This window comes from Coloeus monedula, assembly GCF_965178545.1.
Source record: "Coloeus monedula genome assembly, chromosome: 26".
NCBI classification, from domain to species: Eukaryota; Metazoa; Chordata; class Aves; order Passeriformes; family Corvidae; genus Coloeus; species Coloeus monedula.
In genome coordinates this window covers 5,524,069-5,544,161 of record NC_138806.1, presented here as the reverse complement: position 1 = coordinate 5,544,161, position 20,093 = coordinate 5,524,069, and the positions used below count along the sequence as shown (strand labels likewise).

The 20,093-nt window shown below is 58.1% G+C and overlaps 1 protein-coding gene across 1 annotated transcript; it reads left to right on the top strand.

Annotated features, from left to right (window-relative positions):
* Positions 1-7,498: 7,498 nt before the first annotated feature.
* On the top strand, positions 7,499-19,571 carry CBX1 (chromobox 1; the record flags this gene model as incomplete). Its single annotated transcript, XM_082297570.1, has 4 exons — positions 7,499-7,638; positions 10,871-11,048; positions 15,607-15,701; positions 19,378-19,571. The coding sequence occupies 4 exons, from the start codon at positions 7,499-7,501 to the stop codon at positions 19,520-19,522; spliced, it is 558 nt and encodes a 185-aa protein (XP_082153696.1). The 3' UTR covers positions 19,523-19,571.
* Positions 19,572-20,093: the final 522 nt, after the last annotated feature.

The window sequence follows — 20,093 nt, the reverse complement described above, 5'->3', positions numbered from 1 at the left end:
GGCTGGAGTGGGGCCAGGGAAGGGAACGGAGCTGGGGAAGGGCAGCGGTGGAGTCCCCGTCCCTGGAGGCGCTCAAAAACACGCGGATGTGGCACTTGGGGACACGGGTTAGGGGTGGCATGGCAGTGCTGGGGGTATTGGTTGGACCTGGCGATCTCAGAGGGCTTTTCCAACCCGAACGATTGCAAGATTCCATGAAAAAAATCCCACTGAGATGCTCTGAGCGCGGGCACAGGCTGGGCGCATCCCACTGGACGTGGCATTCGGGCCTCCGAACTGGACAAGGTTGTTTTCGGCCACATCTTGGACTCGAAGACCCTCGAGGTCTTTCCCGCCGTTAATGACTCCAATCATCCAATTAACAGCAGGCAGAAAACACAGCCACCGGACCAACCCGGACTACACCTCCCATCATGCCCCACGAGCGCGGCGCACTACACCTCCCAGCACACCCCGCGCGCAGGCGGCGGCGCCGCCGCGCTCCGCGGACTACACCTCCCATCACCCCCCGCGCGCCCACACCCGAACGCACTGCGGCTTGGCGGCGGCGCGGACTACACCTCCCGGCGTGCCGCGGGCGGGCGCCGCGCAGGCGCGGTGCGCGCGGCGGGCAGCGGCGCTGGCCGGGCTCTTTTGTTCAGGGCGGCGGACGGAGCGCGGCCAGGCCCGGGCCCCCCCCGACCCCCGAGCGCGGCCCCCGCGCCCCTTCCCTCGGACACCGGCGGCGGGGCTGTGCAAGGTCAGCGGGGACCGCGCAGCGGGCGCGGAGCGGGAGCGGGAGCGATTGGGGGCGTGGGGGGGCTCGGTGCTGAGGGGGGAGAAGGGGGGCGGGGCGGCCGTTGGGGGAGGGGAGGTGCTGTGAGGGGGGGATGGGGGAGGGGAGAGGCCTGAGGGGCTGAGGGGGGAGGGGCGGGGAAGGGGGGGGAGGAGATTTAGGGGGGGTTTGGGGGGGCTGGAGGGGTCAGTGAGGGGGGTTGGGGTCAGTGAAGGGGGAATTTGGGGATGGGGTCAGTGTAGGGGGTTGGGGTCAGTGAGGGGGGAATTTGGGGATGGGGTCAGTGTAGGGGGAGTTGGGGATGGGGTCAGTGAGGGGGAGTTGGGGATGGGGTCAGTGTAGGGGGGTTTGGGGTGCAGGGGAGGGGGTCAGTGAGGGGGGAATTTGGGGATGGGGTCAGTGAGGAGGTTTGGGGGGCTGGGGAGGGGTTTTGGGGCCGGGGTCAGTGCAGGGATGGATTTGGGGCTGGGGTCAGTGCAGGGATGGATTTGGGGTCAGTGCAGGGATGGTTTTGGGGCTGGGGTCAGTGCAGGGATGGATTTGGGGCTGGGGTCAGTGCAGGGATGGATTTGGGGTCAGTGCAGGGATGGATTTGGGGCTGGGGTCAGTGCAGGGATTTAGGGTTGGGGTCAGTGCAGGGATGGATTTGGGGCTGTGGTCAGTGTAGGGATTTGGGGTTGGGGTCAGTGCAGGGATGGATTTGGGGCTGGGGTCAGGGATGGATTTGGGGCTGTGGGGGAGGGGAGCAGCGAGGGAGGGGTTTGAGGTTTTGGGGGCGATGGGAAAGGGGTGAGAGAAGAGCTGGGGGGGATTTGGGGAGGGGGTTTAGGGGAAAGGGGTTGGGAGAAGCTTTGTGGGGTCTTGGGGTGCTGGGAGGGTGGGAGCAGAGGGGGAAAGGGGAGTTGTGGGGTCCAGGAGTTTTTGGGGTGGGGGAGATGCCACGGAGAGAGGGGTTGGGAAGCTGGAAAAGGGGAAACTGCAGGGGGGGAGTGGGATTTTGGGAGGGAGAAAAAGTGGGATTTTGGGAGGAGAAAGAGGGGGATTTGTGAGGGAAAAAGTGAGATTTTGGGGGAAAAAGAAGTGGGATTTTGGGAGGAAAAAGTGGGATTTAGGAGGGGTGAGAAAGTAGAATTTTCGGGGGAGAGAAAGGGGGATTTTGAGAGGGAGAAAAGTGGGAATTTGGGAGGAAAAAGTGGGAATTTGGGAGGAAACAGTGGGATTTGTGAGGGGAAAAGTGGGATTGTGGCCGGGAGAGCAAAAATGGGATTGAGAGGGAGAGAAAGTGGGATTTATGATGGGGGGAAAAAAGTGGGATTTGGAGTAGAGAAAGTGGGATTTGGGGAGGAAAAAGTGAGATTTGAGGGGACGGAGCTTTACAAACCCCCTGGAACGAAGGGAGGAGGAAGTGCAGGGAAAAGTGGGAAGGAGCAGGATCGGGATCCAGGCTCCAGCTGGGAGCGGGGAGGGACAAATGTCAGCTTTTGGCGGGGAGAATGAGCGGGAAGGGGAACGCCGGGATGGCGGCAGATCCCGGGAATCCGGCCCTGGAGACACCGACTGGGGGGGATCTGTGGGGTTTGGGGTGGAGCTGCCATCGGGAATTGGGCTTGGGATCGAGGATGGGCTGGGAAAGGAGCTGGAGCAGCTCTGGGAGAGTCCCTGTGGAATTTTGCTGGAATTCCGAGGAGCTGAAACTCTGGGAATGAGAGCTGGGAGAGGAGCAGGAGCTGCGGGATTTGGGTGGCGGGATAAAGCTTTTTCCAGGGAAAAAAAAGATGGATTTGGAGCTGTCCTTGGAGGGTTTGGGGTGGAGCTGCCATCGGGAATTGGGGTTGGGATCGGGGATGGGCTGGGAAAGGAGCTGGAGCAGCTCTGGGAGAGTCCCTGTGGAATTTTGCTGGAATTCCGGGGAGCTGGAGGAGCTGAAACTCTGGGAAATGTCTGGGAGAGGAGCAGGAGCTGCGGGATTTGGGAGCTGTGGGATTTGGGTGGTGGGATAAAGCTTTTTCCAGGGAAAAAAAAGATGGATTTGGAGCTGTCCTGGGAGCAGGGAATGGCTTGGGGTTATCCTGGGAATGTGCCCTGTTTCCATGTGTGTCCTGTGGGTGAATTTTGGGTGGGAAAAGCTCTGGAATGTGGATGGGGGTGCCGGGGGGATGCCAGGGATGGGTTTGGAAGCAGCTCTCTGTGTGTTCCCATAAAACTGAGGCATCCGAGGGGAAAAATCCTGGGATTTTGGGGGAATAATTCCAGGTTTCGCTGTGGAAGAGCCTGGAAATGTGGGGGAAGAAACCAAAAAATAGGGAAAAATCCCCCAAATCCCTTTGAAAATCCAGAGGGGGAGGTGGGGCTGGGCATCCTGGAATCCATGGGAATGCTCCAGCCCTGGGGAAATGCTCAAAAATCCTGGGAATGCGGCCCCTCCATCCCTTGGGAATGCTTTGTGGGAATCCTCAGGGAGGAGGAGAACATCCCCAATCCCTGCTGTGATTCCAGGACTTTTCCACTGGAGTGAAATTCCCTTGGAATTCCCGGGTTTTCTCCCCTTCCAGCAGGGAATGAACATTCCTGCCGGGAATCCAGCTGGGAATGAGGCAGAGCCTGAGGCTCCTTCCCAACCTTTTCCCGAGTTTTCCTTCATTCCCAGGGCTTTGGGGTGTCCTGGATGGGTTTTTCCCTCCAGGAATTTGTTCTTTCCCTGTCTCTCCTCCACTGAAATCCAAGGATTTTGGCTTTGCCTGGATCCCTGGGGGAGGAGCAGCTTTGGATTCGTGGGGGTTTTTTTGGGGATAAACCGAGCTTTTGTCATGGCTTAAATGTTACAAAATTGGAGCTGAATTTTAGGGAGTGTCCAGGGATGGAAATGGCCCAAAAATAGCCCCAAAAATGCCTCGAAATTGAACCTAAAATGAGCCCGGAAATGAATCCTAAAATGCCTCAAAATGGACCTAAAAATCCTCAAAAATTGAACCCAAAAAATGCCCCAAAAAGAATTCAAAAATGAACCCAAAAATGCCTGAAAATTGAACCCAAAAATGCCCTAAAATGAGCCCAAAATGCCCTAAAATGAACCCAAAATGGACCCAAAAATGCCCTAAAATGAACCCAGAAATGAACCCCAAAATGAACCCAAAATGCCGCAAAATGAACCCAAAAATGCCGCAAAAAAGCCTCAAAAATGAACCCAAAAATCCCCAAAAATTGAACCCAAAAATGCCCCAAAAAGAATCCAAAAATGAACCCAAAAATGCCCTAAAATGAACCCAAAATTGAACCCAATAATGCCCCAAAATGGACCCAAAAATGCCCTAAAATGAACCCAGAAATGAACCCCAAAATGAACCCAAAATGCCCTAAAATGAACCCAGAAATGGACCCAAAAATCCCCTAAAATGAACCCAAAAGTGCCCTAAAATGAACCCCAGAATGCTCCAAAATTAACCCCAAGATGCCCCAAAATGGAGGCAAAAATGCCTCAAAATGGACCCCAAAATCCCCTAAAATTGAACCCCAAAATGCCCTAAAATGGAGCCAAAATGAGCCCAGAGATGCCCAAAATGGGCCCAAAAATGGACCCCAAATTCCCCAATTTGGACCCAAAAATGCCTCAAAATAAACCCCCAAAATGGACCCAAAAATCCCCTAAAATTGAACCCAAAAATGCCCCAAAAAGAACCCAACAAAAGCCACAAAAATTAACCCCAAAAATGAACCGAACATGCCCCAAAATACCCAAAAATGTACCCCAAAATTCCCAAAAATATCCCCAAAAAGCCACAAAACCCCCAAAATGAACTGAAAAATGACCCCAAATGAACCCAAAAGTTCCCAAAATGACCCCAAAAAAAAAAAAAAAAGCCCCAAAATTGATCCGGGCTCTGGATCCAGGGATTTCCCAGCTCTGGATCCAGGGATTTCCCAGCTCCGGATCCAGGGATTTCCAGGCTCTGGATCCAGGGATTTCCAGGCTCTGGATCCAGACTTTTCCCAGCTCTGGATCCAGGGATTTCCCAGCTCTGGATCCGGACTTTTCCCAGCTCTGGATCCAGGGATTTCCCAGCTCTGGATCCAGGGATTTCCCGGCTCTGGATCCGGACTTTTCCCGGCTCTGGATCCAGGGATTTCCCGGCTCTGAATCTGGACTTTTCCTGGCTCCAGATCCAGGGATTTCCCAGCTCTGGATCCAGGGATTTCCGGGCTCTGGATCCAGACTTTTCCCAGCTCCGGATCCAGGGATTTCCCAGCTCTGGATCCAGGGATTTCCCAGCTCTGAACCCAGACTTTTCCCAGCTCTCCATCCCTGCTGCCTCTTCCCACCAAGCCCTGGCTGGATTTTCAGGAATTCTTGCTTCCTTAAATGGCTCTGGAAGCTGTGGAAAACTCTGGGATGAGGAGCTGGATAAAATCCCGGAGCCTCAATCCCTGATCCAGCAAGGAAACGACCACGGAGAGGGGTCGGGATCAGGGAATGTGCCTGGGATTTCACCGGGATTAACAATTCCCGGAGCAGGAGTTGATAGAAACCCCACTGTTCCCAAAATCCCACTGTTCCCAAAATCCCACTGATCCCAAAATCCCACCACTGTTCCCAAAATCCCACTGTTCCCCAAATCCCAGCAGTGCTTCCAAGGATTTCCCATCCCAATGGGAAAATCCCGGTGTTCCCCAAATCCCACCAGTGCTCCCAAAATCCCAGTGTTCCCAAAATCCTGTGGGTGTTCCCAAAATCCCATCGGTGTTCCCAAAATCCTGGTGCTCCTGAGGAGCTCCAGGCAGGGCAAGGAGAGAATATCCTGGAAAATCCCACCAGTGTTCCCAAATCCCATCACTGTTCCCAAAATCTCACCGGTGTTCCCAAGGATTTTCCATCCCTATGGGAAAATCCCAGTGTTCCCAAGGAGCTCCAGCCAGGCAGGGAGAGAAAATCCTGGATGGGAGAATCCCAGTGCTCCCAAAATTCCACTGTTCCCAAAATCTCACTGTGCCAGGGTGGGAATATCCCAGAGTTCGCAAAATCTCACCGGTGCTCCCAAAATCCCAGTGTTCCCCAAATCCCACCAGTGCTCCCACAGTCCCACTGTTCCCAAAATCCCACCATCCCCACAATCCCACCATTCCCAAAATCCCGCTATCCCCAAAATCCCACCGTTCCGAAAATCCCACTGTTCCCAAAATCCCACCGTTCCCAAATCCCACCATCCCCAAAATCCCGCTATTCCCCAAATCCCACCATCCCCAAAATCCCACTGTTCCCAAAATCCCACCATCCCCCAAATCCCACCATCCCCACAATCCCACCACCATCCCCAAAATCCCACCATCCCCAAAATCCCACCGTCCCCAAAATCCCACCATCCCCAAAATCCCACCGTCCCCAAAATCCCACCGTCCCCAAAATCCCACCGTTCCCAAAATCCCACCATCCCCACAATCCCACTGTTCCCACAATCCCACTGTTCCCCAAATCCCACCAGTGCTCCCAAAATCCCACCGTCCCCAAATCCCACCATCCCCAAATCCCACCATCCCCAAAATCCTGCTATTCCCCAAATCCCACTATCCCCAAATCCCACTATCCCCAAAATCCCACTATTCCCCAAATCCCACCATCCCCAAAATCCCACCATCCCCAAATCCCACCATCCCCCAAATCCCACTATTCCCCAAATCCCACCATCCCCAAAATCCCACCATCCCCAAATCCCACCATCCCCCAAATCCCACCATCCCCAAAATCCCACCATCCCCAAATCCCACCATCCCCCAAATCCCACCATCCCCAAAATCCCACCATCCCCCAAATCCCACCACCCAAAATCCTGCTATTCCCAAAATCCCACCATCCCCAAAATCCCACCATCCCCAAAATCCCGCTATTCCCCAAAATCCCACCATCCCCCAAATCCCACCATCCCCCAAATCCCACCATCCCCAAAATCCCACCATCCCCAAATCCCACCATCCCCCAAATCCCACCATCCCCCAAATCCCGCTATCCCCAAAATCCCACCATTCCCAAATCCCGCTGTCCCCAAAATCCCACCATTCCCAAAATCCCACCACCCCCAAATCCCACCATCCCCAAAATCCCGCTATTCCCCAAATCCCACCGTTCCGAAAATCCCACCAATGCTCCCAAAATTCCAACCTCCCCAAATCCCACCATCCCCAAATCCCACCACCCCCAAATCCCGCCATCCCCAAAATCCCACCAATGCTCCCAATATCCCACCATCCCCAAAATCCCAACCTCCCCAAAATCCCACCGTTCCCAGAATCCCACCATCCCCACAATCCCACTGTTCCCCAAATCCCACCAGTGCTCCCAAAATCCCACCGTCCCCAAAATCCCGCTATTCCCCAAAATCCCGCTATTCCCCACAATCCCACCATCCCCAAATCCCACCATCCCCAAAATCCCGCTATTCCCCAAAATCCCACCATTCCCAAAATCTCACCATCCCCCAAATCCCACCATCCCCAAATCCCACCACCCCCAAAATCCCACCGCCACTCCCACAACCCCACTCTTCCCACGCCGACAATCCCCCAATCCATCCTGCCAAGCAAATCCCAGCGGGGCTTCCCCCCTCCAATCCAATCCAATCCAACGGGGTGGTGGAAAAATCCCTGGAATTCTCAGGCGGGAAGGGACTCACGGGAGCCGTTGTGTTTGCCGTGCCGCAGCAGCGTCGCCCGGCCGCGGAGAAGCTGGCCGGCACAATGGGAAAAAAGCAGAACAAGAAGAAAGTGGAAGAGGTGCTGGAGGAGGAGGAGGAGGAATACGTGGTGGAGAAGGTGCTGGACCGGCGGGTGGTCAAGGGCAAGGTGGAATATCTGCTCAAGTGGAAGGGATTCTCCGAGTAAGCGTCCCCGAAAATCGGGATCGTCCTTTGGGATTTGCTGGAGGAGGTTGGGTTTTCCGGGAGTGAGGGCGGTTCTGGTGCTGATCCCGGTGTTGTGGGGGGTTTTCCGTGCTGGGGTGGGTGTGGGGAGGAAGTGGGGGGTGGGGGGTGGTGGTGGTGGGTTCAGAGTGGTGCTGAGGTGGGGGGGATGTCCTGGTGTGCCCAAAATCCAACCGGCGTGCCCAAAATCCAACCGGTGTGCCCAAAATCCAACCAGCGTGCCCAAAATCCAACTGTGCCAGGGTGGGAATGTCCTGGTGTGCCCAAAATCCAACCGGTGTGCCCAAAATCCAACCAGTGTGCCCAAAATCCAACCAGTGTGCCCAAAATCCAACCGGCGTGCCCAAAATCCAACCGGTGTGCCCAAAATCCAACCAGCGTGCCCAAAATCCAACTGTGCCAGGGTGGGAATGTCCTGGTGTGCCCAAAATCCAACCAGTGTGCCCAAAATCCAATCAGTGTGTCCAAAATCCAACCAGCGTGCCCAAAATCCAACCAGCGTGCCCAAAATCCAACCGGTGTGCCCAAAATCCAACCGGTGTGTCCAAAATCCAACTGTGCCAAGGTGGGAATGTCCTGGTGTGCCCCAAATCCAACCAGTGTGCCCAAAATCCAACCAGTGTGCCCAAAATCCCACTGTGCCCAAAATCCCACTGTGCCAGGGTGGGAATGTCCTGGTGTGCCCAAAATCCAACCGGTGTGCCCAAAATCCGACCAGTGTGCCCAAAATCCGACCAGTGTGCCCAAAATCCAACCAGTGTGCCCAAAATCCCACTGTGTCCAAAATCCAACCAGTGTGCCCAAAATCCAACCAGTGTGCCCAAAATCCAACCAGTGTGTCCAAAATCCAACCAGTGTGCCCAAAATCCCATCAGTGTTCCCAAAATCCCGGTGCTCCTGAGGATCTCCAGGCAGGGCAAGGAGAGAATATCCTGGGAAATCCCACCAGTGTTCCCAAATCCCATCACTGTTCCCAAAATCCCACTGTTTGCCAAATCCTGGTGTTCCCAAGGATTTCCCATCCCGATGGGAAAATCCCGGTGTTCCCAAGGAGCTCCAGCTGGGCAGGGAGATTCTGGATGGGGAAATCCCACCAGTGTTCCCAAAATCCCGGTGTTCCCAAGGATTTGCCATCCCAGGCAGGGCAGGGAGAGAACGGCCTGGATGGGGAAATCCTACTGTTCCCAAAATCCCACTGTGCCAGGGTGGGAATATCCCAGTGTTCCCAAAATCCCAGTGCTCCCCAAAATCCCACCAGTGTTCCCAAAATCCCAGTGCTCCCCAAAATCCCACCAGTGTTCCCAAAATCCCACTGAGCCAGGCCAGGAATGTCCCAGTGTTCCCAAAATCCCATTGGTGTTCCCAAAATCCCACTGTGCCAGGGTGGGAATATCCCACTGTTCCCACAATCCCACTGTTCCCAAAATCCCACCGGTGTTCCCAAAATCCCACTGTTCCCACAATCCCACTGTTCCCAAAATCCCACCACTGTTCCCAAAATCCCATCACTGTTCCCAAAATCCCACCAGTGTTCCCACAATCCCTCTGTTCCCAAAATCCCACTGTTCCCAAAATCCCACCACTGTTCCCAAAATCCCACTGTTCCCAAAATCCCACCGGCGTTCCCAAAATCCCACCAGTGTTCCCAAAATCCCTCTGTTCCCAAAATCCCACCAGTGTTCCCAAAATCCCTCTGTTCCCAAAATCCCACCACTGTTCCCAAAATCCCTCTGTTCCCAAAATCCCACTGTTCCCAAAATCCCACCACTGTTCCCAAAATCCCACCACTGTTCCCAAAATCCCTCTGTTCCCAAAATCCCACTGTTCCCAAAATCCCACCACTGTTCCCACAATCCCACTGTTCCCAAAATCCCACTGTGCCAGAGTGGGAATATCCCAGTGTTCCCAAAATCCCACCACTGTTCCCAAAATCCCACTGTTCCCAAAATCCCACCAGTGTTCCCAAAATCCCACTGTTCCCAAAATCCCACTGTTCCCAAAATCCCACCAGTGTTCCCAAAATCCCTCTGTTCCCAAAATCCCACCACTGTTCCCAAAATCCCACTGTGCCAGGGTGGGAATATCCCAGTGTTCCCAAAATCCCACCACTGTTCCCAAAATCCCACTGTTCCCAAAATCCCTCTGTTCCCAAAATCCCTCTGTTCCCAAAATCCCACCACTGTTCCCAAAATCCCACTGTGCCAGGGTGGGAATATCCCACTGTTCCCAAAATCCCACCACTGTTCCCACAATCCCACTGTTCCCAAAATCCCACCGGCGTTCCCAAAATCCCACCAGTGTTCCCAAAATCCCTCTGTTCCCAAAATCCCACCACTGTTCCCACAATCCCACTGTTCCCAAAATCCCACCACTGTTCCCAAAATCCCACTGTTCCCAAAATCCCACCACTGTTCCCACAATCCCACTGTTCCCAAAATCCCACCGGCGTTCCCAAAATCCCACCAGTGTTCCCAAAATCCCACTGTTCCCAAAATCCCACCAGTGTTCCCAAAATCCCACCAGTGTTCCCAAAATCCCTCTGTTCCCAAAATCCCACCACTGTTCCCAAAATCCCACCAGTGTTCCCCAAATCCCACTGTGCCAGGGTGGGAATATCCCAGTGTTCCCAAAATCCCACCACTGTTCCCAAAATCCCACTGTTCCCAAAATCCCACTGTTCCCAAAATCCCTCTGTTCCCAAAATCCCACCACTGTTCCCAAAATCCCACTGTTCCCAAAATCCCTCTGTTCCCAAAATCCCTCTGTTCCCAAAATCCCACCACTGTTCCCAAAATCCCACTGTTCCCAAAATCCCTCTATTCCCAAAATCCCACCACTGTTCCCAAAATCCCTCTGTTCCCAAAATCCCACTGTTCCCAAAATCCCACCACTGTTCCCACAATCCCACTGTTCCCACAATCCCACTGTTCCCAAAATCCCACTGTTCCCAAAATCCCACTGTGCCAGGCTGGCAATATCCCAATACAACCTGGAAAGAAATCCCAGCAGGGTTCCCCCCTTCCAATCCAGTGGGGGAGAATCCAAGGAATTCTCTGCTGAGAAGGGAATCAGCTCCTTCCCTCCAGCAATCCCAAATCGCTCTCCCCCACCATCCCCACGATCCCTTTCATCCCGGGATTTTCCCAGCTCTGGAAAAACGAGTGAGGAGTTTTTTTCCGTTTGCTCGCAGCGAAGACAACACCTGGGAGCCCGAGGAGAACCTGGACTGCCCGGATCTGATCGCGGAATTCCTGCAATCCCAGAAAACGGCGCACGAGAGCGACAAATCCGAGGGCAGCAAGCGCAAGGCGGAGTCGGACACGGAGGAGAAGGGCGAGGAGAGCAAACCAAAGAAAAAGAAGGAAGAGGTGAGGCCGGGATCGCTCCCAGTCGGCTCCCAGTTGGCTCCCAGTCTGCTCCCAGGCTGCTCCCAGTCGGCTCCCAGTCGGCTCCCAGTTCATTCCCAGTCGGCTCCCAGTCGGCTCCCAGTCGGCTCCCAGGCGGCTCCCAGTCGGCTCCCAGTCTGCTCCCAGTCGGCTCCCAGTCGGCTCCCAGTTCATTCCCAGTTGGCTCCCAGTCGGCTCCCAGGCTGCTCCCAGTCGGCTCCCAGGCTGCTCCCAGTCTGCTCCCAGTCGGCTCCCAGTTCATTCCCAGTTGGCTCCCAGTCGGCTCCCAGTCTGCTCCCAGTTGGCTCCCAGGCTGCTCCCAGTTGGCTCCCAGGCTGCTCCCAGTCGGCTCCCAGTCGGCTCCCAGTCTGCTCCCAGTCGGCTCCCAGGCTGCTCCCAGTCTGCTCCCAGTTCCATTCCCAGTCGGCTCCCAGTCTGCTCCCAGTTGGCTCCCAGGCTGCTCCCAGTCGGCTCCCAGTTCATTCCCAGTCGGCTCCCAGTTGGCTCCCAGTCGGCTCCCAGTTGGCTCCCAGTTCCGTTCCCAGTCTGCTCCCAGGCTGCTCCCAGTTCCGTTCCCAGTCAGCTTCCAGTTAGCTCCCAGTTCGTTCCCAGTTCATTCCCAGTCTGCTCCCAGTCGGCTCCCAGGCTGCTCCCAGTTGGCTCCCAGTTGGCTCCCAGTTGGCTCCCAGGCTGCTCCCAGTTCATTCCCAGTCAGCTCCCAGTCGGCTCCCAGTTGGCTCCCAGTCGGCTCCCAGTCTGCTCCCAGTCGGCTCCCAGTCGGCTCCCAGTCTGCTCCCAGTCGGCTCCCAGTCGGCTCCCAGTCTGCTCCCAGGCTGCTCCCAGGCTGCTCCCAGTTGGCTCCCAGTTGGCTCCCAGTTGGCTCCCAGGCTGCTCCCTGGCTGCTCCCAGTCTGCTCCCAGTTGGCTCCCAGGCTGCTCCCAGTCGGCTCCCAGTTCATTCCCAGTCGGCTCCCAGTTGGCTCCCAGTTGGCTCCCAGTTCCGTTCCCAGGCTGCTCCCAGTCGGCTCCCAGGCTGCTCCCAGTTCCGTTCCCAGTCAGCTTCCAGTTAGCTCCCAGTTCGTTCCCAGTTCATTCCCAGTCTGCTCCCAGTCGGCTCCCAGGCTGCTCCCAGTTGGCTCCCAGTTGGCTCCCAGTTGGCTCCCAGGCTGCTCCCAGTTCCGTTCCCAGTCAGCTTCCAGTTAGCTCCCAGTTCGTTCCCAGTTCATTCCCAGTCGGCTCCCAGTCGGCTCCCAGGCTGCTCCCAGTCTGCTCCCAGTTGGCTCCCAGTTGGCTCCCAGTTGGCTCCCAGTTCATTCCCAGTCAGCTCCCAGTCGGCTCCCAGTTGGCTCCCAGTCGGCTCCCAGGCTGCTCCCAGTTGGCTCCCAGCTGGCTCCCAGTTGGCTCCCAGTCTGCTCCCAGTCGGCTCCCAGTTGGCTCCCAGTTGGCTCCCAGTCGGCTCCCAGTTCCGTTCCCAGTCAGCTTCCAGTTAGCTCCCAGTTCGTTCCCAGTTCATTCCCAGTCGGCTCCCAGGCTGCTCCCAGTCTGCTCCCAGTTGGCTCCCAGTTGGCTCCCAGTTCATTCCCAGTCAGCTCCCAGTCGGCTCCCAGTTGGCTCCCAGTCGGCTCCCAGGCTGCTCCCAGTTGGCTCCCAGCTGGCTCCCAGTTGGCTCCCAGTCTGCTCCCAGTCGGCTCCCAGTCGGCTCCCAGTTGGCTCCCAGTCTGCTCCCAGTCTGCTCCCAGTCTGCTCCCAGTCGGCTCCCAGTCGGCTCCCAGTTGGCTCCCAGTTCCGTTCCCAGTTGGCTCCCAGTTCTGTTCCCAGTCAGCTCCCAGGCTGCTCCCAGTCGGCTCCCAGTCGGCTCCCAGTTGGCTCCCAGTTCGTTCCCAGTCGGCTCCCAGTCGGCTCCCAGTCTGCTCCCAGTTCGTTCCCAGTTCATTCCCAGTCGGCTCCCAGTCAGCTCCCAGTCGGCTCCCAGTCGGCTCCCAGTTGGCTCCCAGTCGGCTCCCAGTCGGCTCCCAGTCGGCTCCCAGTCTGCTCCCAGTCGGCTCCCAGTCAGCTCCCAGTCGGCTCCCAGTCTGCTCCCAGTCTGCTCCCAGTCGGCTCCCAGTCGGCTCCCAGTCTGCTCCCAGTCGGCTCCCAGTCGGCTCCCAGGCTGCTCCCAGTCGGCTCCCAGTTGGCTCCCAGTTGGCTCCCAGTCTGCTCCCAGTCGGCTCCCAGTTGGCTCCCAGTTGGCTCCCTGGCTGCTCCCAGTCAGCTCCCAGTCTGCTCCCAGTCTGCTCCCAGTTGGCTCCCAGTTGGCTCCCAGTTGGCTCCCAGTTCATTCCCAGTCAGCTCCCAGTCGGCTCCCAGTTGGCTCCCAGTCAGCTCCCAGTCTGCTCCCAGTCGGCTCCCAGTCGGCTCCCAGTCGGCTCCCAGTTGGCTCCCAGTCGGCTCCCAGTTCATTCCCAGTCAGCTCCCAGTTCATTCCCAGTCAGCTCCCAGGCTGCTCCCAGTCTGCTCCCAGTCGGCTCCCAGTTGGCTCCCAGTCGGCTCCCAGTTCATTCCCAGTCAGCTCCCAGTCAGCTCCCAGTCGGCTCCCAGGCTGCTCCCAGTCTGCTCCCAGTCGGCTCCCAGTTGGCTCCCAGTCTGCTCCCAGTCTGCTCCCAGTCTGCTCCCAGTTGGCTCCCAGTTGGCTCCCAGTTGGCTCCCAGTCTGCTCCCAGTCTGCTCCCAGTCGGCTCCCAGTCTGCTCCCAGGCTGCTCCCAGGCTGCTCCCAGTTGGCTCCCAGTCGGCTCCCAGTCGGCTCCCAGTCGGCTCCCAGTTCATTCCCAGTCTGCTCCCAGTCGGCTCCCAGTCGGCTCCCAGTTCGTTCCCAGTTCATTCCCAGTCGGCTCCCAGTCTGCTCCCAGTCTGCTCCCAGTCGGCTCCCAGTCGGCTCCCAGTTGGCTCCCAGTCTGCTCCCAGTCGGCTCCAAGGCTGCTCCCAGGCTGCTCCCAGTTGGCTCCCAGTTCATTCCCAGTCTGCTCCCAGTTCGTTCCCAGTTCATTCCCAGTCTGCTCCCAGTCTGCTCCCAGTCGGCTCCCAGTCGGCTCCCAGTTGGCTCCCAGTCTGCTCCCAGTCGGCTCCAAGGCTGCTCCCAGGCTGCTCCCAGTTGGCTCCCAGTTCATTCCCAGTCTGCTCCCAGTTCGTTCCCAGTTCATTCCCAGTCTGCTCCCAGTCAGCTCCCAGTCTGCTCCCAGTCGGCTCCCAGTCGGCTCCCAGTCGGCTCCCAGTCTGCTCCCAGTCAGCTCCCAGTCGGCTCCCAGTCGGCTCCCAGTTGGCTCCCAGTCAGGTCCCAGTCTGCTCCCAGTTGGCTCCCAGTCTGCTCCCAGTCTGCTCCCAGGCTGCTCCCAGTTGGCTCCCAGTTGGCTCCCAGTTGGCTCCCAGTCTGCTCCCAGTCGGCTCCCAGTTGGCTCCCAGTTCATTCCCAGTCTGCTCCCAGTTCGTTCCCAGTTCATTCCCAGTCGGCTCCCAGTTGGCTCCCAGTCTGCTCCCAGGCTGCTCCCAGGCTGCTCCCAGTTGGCTCCCAGTCGGCTCCCAGTTGGCTCCCAGTCTGCTCCCAGTCTGCTCCCAGTCTGCTCCCAGTTGGCTCCCAGTTGGCTCCCAGGCTGCTCCCAGTTGGCTCCCAGGCTGCTCCCAGGCTGCTCCCAGGCTGCTCCCAGTTGGCTCCCAGTTCATTCCCAGTCGGCTCCCAGTTCGTTCCCAGTTCATTCCCAGTCGGCTCCCAGTCGGCTCCCAGTCAGCTCCCAGTCTGCTCCCAGGCTGCTCCCAGGCTGCTCCCAGTCGGCTCCCAGTTGGCTCCCAGTCAGCTCCCAGTCTGCTCCCAGTCGGCTCCCAGTCGGCTCCCAGTCGGCTCCCAGTCTGCTCCCAGTCCACTCCCAGTCTGCTCTCAGTCCATTCCCAGTGGTTTCCCAGTTTTTTTCCTAGTCCACTTCCCAGTTTTTTTCCCAGTTTTTTTCCCAGTTCCTTTCCCAGTCCATTCCCAGTCCCGTTCCCAGTCCATTCCCAGTCCTGTTCCCAGTCCTGTTCCCAGTCCATTCCCAGTTCAGTTCCCAGTCCCACTCCCAGTTAGCTCCCAGTCTGTTCCCAGTCCATTCCCAGTGCTTTCGTAGTTTTTTTCCCAGCTTTTTCCCCAGTTCCTTTCCCAGTCTGTTCCCAGTGGTTTCCCAGGTTTTTTCCCAGTTCCGTTCCCAGTCCATTCCCAGTCCATTCCCAGTTCAGTTCCCAGTCCATTCCCAGTCCATTCCCAGTCCATTCCCAGTCCCGCTCCCAGTCCCGCTCCCAGTCCACTCCCAGTCGGCTCCCAGTCAGCTCCCAGTTCCATTCCCAGTCCATTCCCAGTCCCGTTCCCAGTCCGTTCCCAGTCCATTTCCCAGCTTTTTCCCAGTCTGTTCCCAGTCTGCTCCCGGAGCCCTGGGAGCATCCCCCCCTCCGTGCAATTCCGACCGTCCCTGCCCAGCCCGGAGCCGCCGATTCCCCCCGGGAATTCCCCAGCGCAATTTCCTTCGCTTTCCCCCTTTCCGCAGTCGGAGAAACCGCGAGGCTTCGCCCGAGGCTTCGAGCCGGAGCGAATCATCGGCGCCACCGACTCCAGCGGGGAGCTCATGTTCCTCATGAAGTGGTGAGCGAGGCTGTGCCCTCCCCGTGCCCCTTCCTGTGCCCCTTCCCCGTGCCCTGTGCCCCTTCCTGTGCCCCTTCCCCGTGCCCTGTGCCCCTTCCCGTGCCCCTTCCCTGTGCCCCTTCCTGTGCCCCTTCCCTGTGCCCCTTCCTGTGCCCCTTCCCGTGCCCCTTCCTGTGCCCCTTCCCTGTGCCCCTTCCTGTGCCCCTTCCCTGTGCCCCTTCCTGTGCCCCGTGCCCCTTCCTGTGCCCCTTCCTGTGCCCCTTCCTGTGCCCCTTCCTGTGCCCCTTCCTGTGCCCCTTCCCTGTGCCCCTTCCTGTGCCCCTTCCCTGTGCCCCTTCCTGTGCCCCTTCCCGTGCCCCTTCCCCGTGCCCCTTCCTGTGCCCCTTCCTGTGCCCCTTCCCCATGCCCCGTGCCCCTTCCCCGTGCCCCTTCCTGTGCCCCTTCCTGTGCCCCTTCCCCATGCCCCGTGCCCCTTCCCCGTGCCCCTTCCCCGTGCCCCTTCCCCGTGCCCCTTCCCCGTGCCCCTTCCTGTGCCCCTTCCCCGTGCCCCTTCCTGTGCCCCTTCCCCGTGCCCCTTCCTGTGCCCCTTCCCCGTGCCCCTTCCCGTGCCCCTTCCTGTGCCCCTTCCCGTGCCCCTTCCTGTGCCCCTTCCCCGTGCCCCTTCCCCGTGCCCCTTCCTGTGCCCCTTCCCGTGCCCCTTCCTGTGCCCCTTCCCCGTGCCCCTTCCCCGTGCCCCGTGCCCCTTCCTGTGCCCCTTCCCCGTGCCCCTTCCCCGTGCCCCCTTCCCCATGCCCCGTGCCCCTTCCCCCATTCCCCTTCTCCTGTGCCCCTTCCCATGCCCCTTCCCCCTTCCCCCCGTGCCCCTTCCCCCCGTGCCCCTTCCCCTCTGCCCCCTCCCCGTGTCCCTTCCCCTGTGCCCCTTCCCCCATGCCCCTTTCCCCTTTCCCCATCCCCCTTCCCCGTGCCCCCTCCCCGTGCCCCCTCCCCCATTCCCCTTCTCCCGTGCCCCTTCCCCATGCCCCTTCCCCCTTTCCCCATCCCCTTTCCCCATCCCCTCTGCCCCTTCCCCTGTGCCCCTTCCCTTTCCCCCTTCCCCTTTCCCTTTCCCCTTCCCCCCCTCTGCCCCTTCCCCGTGCCCCTTCCCCCGTGCCCCCTCCCCGTGCCCCTTCCCCCTTCCCCCCATGCCCCTTCCCTTCCCCCTTCCCCCTTCCCCTTCCCCTTTCCTCTTCCCCCCGTGCCCCTTCCCCCTTCCCCCTTCCCCTTTCCCCTTCCCCCCGTGCCCCTTTCCCCGTGCCCTTTCCCCTTCCCCGTGCCCCTTCCCCGACCCCACAGATGCCCAGTGGCACCGCTGGATCGGGAATTGTGCCGGAGCAGGAGCCAGGGTGGTCCCTCTGCCCGTGGCCGGTGCCACCCCAGGTGCCACCCCAGGTTCCGGCTGCTGCCCCGTGCCAGGGGGCTCGGGAGGGGCTGGGACTGGGTTAGGACCAGGGTTAGGATCAGGATCAGGGTTAGGACCAGGGTCAGGGTCAGGGTTAGGGTTAGGACTGGGATCGGGGTTCAGGTCAGGGTCAGGGTCAGGATCAGGGTTAGGATCAGGGTTAGGAGCAGGGTCAGGGTTAGGACTGGGATCGGGGTTCGGGTCAGGGTCAGGGTCTGGGTTAGGATCAGGGTCAAGATCAGGATCAGGGTCTGGGTCTGAGTCTGGGTTAGGACCAGGGTCAGGGTTAGGGTCAGGGTTGGGATCAGGGTTAGGATCATGGTCAGGGTCAAGATCAGGGTCTGGGTCAGGGTTAGGACCAGGGTCAGGGTCAGGGTCAAGATCAGGGTCAGGGTCAGGATCAGGGTTTGGATCAGGGTCAGGGTCAGGGTTAGGACCAGGGTCAGGGTCAAGATCAGGGTCAGGGTCAGGTTCAGGGTTTGGATCAGGGTCTGGGTCAGGGTCAGAGTCAGGATCAGGCTCTGCGTTAGGATCAGGGTCAGGGTCAGGATCAGGGTTGGGATTCGGTTCAGGGTAAGGGTCGGGATCAGGGTTAGGATCAGGGTTAGGATTAGGGTCAGGGTTGGTATCAGGGTTAAGGTCAGGGTTGGGGTCAGGGTCAGGGTTAGGACCAGGGTCAGGGTTAGGATCAGGGTTAGGATTAGGGTTAGGGTTAGGGTTAAGGTTAGGGTTAGGGTTAGGATCAGGGCCAGGGTTTGGGTCAGGGTTAGGGTCAGGGTTAGGGTTAAGGTCAGGGTTAAAGTTAAGGTTAGGGTTAGGTTTAGGGTTAGGGTTAGGATCAGGGTCAGGATCAGGGATAGGGTCAGGATCAGGGATAGGGTCAGGATCAGGGATAGGGTCAGGATCAGGGTTTGTGATCAGAGTTTAGAGTCAGTGTTTCGGGTCAATACCCAGGTTCTTTGGGACACCCTCATCCCTTCTCCTTCCACTCCCCCATCCCCCTTTTCCCAGCTCCTCCCTCACTCCCGTTCCTCTCCCACCCCAGGAAGAACTCGGACGAGGCCGACCTGGTGCCCGCCCAGGAAGGGTCAGGGTCAGGGTTTGGGTCAGGGTTTAGGGTTAGGGTTAAGGTTAGGGTTAGGGTTAGGGTTAGGATCAGGGCCAGGGTTTGGGTCAGGGTTAGGGTTCAGGTTAGGGTCAGGGTTTGGGTCAGGGTTTGGGTCCGGGTTAGGGTCAGGGTCAGGGTTTGGGTCAGGGTTAGGGTTCAGGTTAGGGTCAGGGTTTGGGTCAGGGTTTGGGTCAGGGTTAGGGTCAGGGTTAGGGTTAAGGTTAGGGTTAAAGTTAAGGTTAGGGTTAAGGTTAAGGTTAGGGTTAGGATCAGTGTCAGGATCAGGGTCAGGGTTTGGGTCAGGGTTAGGGTTAGGGTCAGGGTTAGGGTCAGGGTTTGGGTCAGGGTTTGGGTCAGGGTTAGGGTCAGGGTTAGGGTTAAGGTTAGGGTTAAAGTTAAGGTTAGGGTTAAGGTTAGGGTCAGGGTTTGGGTCAGGGTTTGGGTCAGGGTTAGGGTTAAGGTTAGGGTTAAAGTTAAGGTTAGGGTTAAGGTTAAGGTTAGGGTTAGGGTTAGGATCAGTGTCAGGATCAGGGTCAGGGTTTGGGTCAGGATCAGGGTTTGTGATCAGAGTTTAGAGTCAGTGTTTAGGGTCAATACTCAGGTTCTTTGGGACACCCTCATCCCTTCTCCTTCCACTCCCCCGTCCCCCTTTTCCCAGCTCCTCCCTCACTCCCGTTCCTCTCCCACCCCAGGAAGAACTCGGACGAGGCCGACCTGGTGCCCGCCCAGGAAGGGTCAGGGTTAGGATCAGAGTCAGGATCAGGGTCAGGGTTAGGGTTAGGATCAGTGTCAGGATCAGGGTCAGGGTTAGGGTCAGGGTTAGGGTTAAGGTTAAGGTTAGGGTTAGGGTTAGGATCAGTGTCAGGGTCAAGGTTTGGGTCAGGGTTAGGGTTAAGGTTTAGGGTTAGGATCAGTGTCAGGATCAGCGTCAGGGTTTGGGTCGGGATCAGGGATAGGGTCAATATCAGGGTTTGGGATCAGGGTTTAGAGTCAGGGTTTAGGGTCAATGTTAGAGTCAGTGTTTAGGGTCAATACCCAGGTTCTTTGGGACACCCTCATCCCTTCTCCTTCCACTCCCCCGTCCCCCTTTTCCCAGCTCCTCCCTCACTCCCGTTCCTCTCCCACCCCAGGAAGAACTCGGACGAGGCCGACCTGGTGCCCGCCAAGGAAGCCAACATCAAGTGCCCGCAGGTGGTGATCTCGTTCTACGAGGAGCGGTTGACATGGCACTCCTACCCCTCAGAGGACGATGACAAGAAAGAGGACAAGAACTAATTCCTGCTGGCTCCTCTCCGGGAAGCCTTCGGGGTGGTTTTGTTTGGTTTTTTTTTGTTGTTGTTTTGTTGCTTTTTTCCTGGTTTTTTTTTTTATTTTTTTGGGAAGCCGATCCGAACTTTGGTGGGGTTTGAGCAAAGGAAGGGTTTGGAGGCGGCTCCGCTCGGCCTGGGGGGAGCACCCAGAGGTGGCCTCAGAAGAGCCCCCCCTGAGCTCGCTGTCGGTGCCCTGCGGCCGCTCCTCTGCTCCCTCGGCCAGATTCCAGCAGATTCCCATGGAATCCCCAGATTCCAGCCCATTTGGGGTGGGGAGGGAGACTCGGGGGGATACAGAAAGTTGGGGATGGGGAGGGTGGGGAGGTTTTGGGGTGCTGGGGAGGGGGCTCAAAGCAACGGGAGCAGAAGTAAAACCCCTTCCATGAAGGACTCGCTGGGATGGCCGGGATGGGGATGGGGAATGCAGATGGATCCTGCTTCCCCTTCAGCCCCATCCCAGCAGCCGCCAGCCCCGGTGCCAAGAGCGTTCACCCCGCGGTTTGAAGGCGTAGCCTGCCTGGAGGTCTTGGATTTTC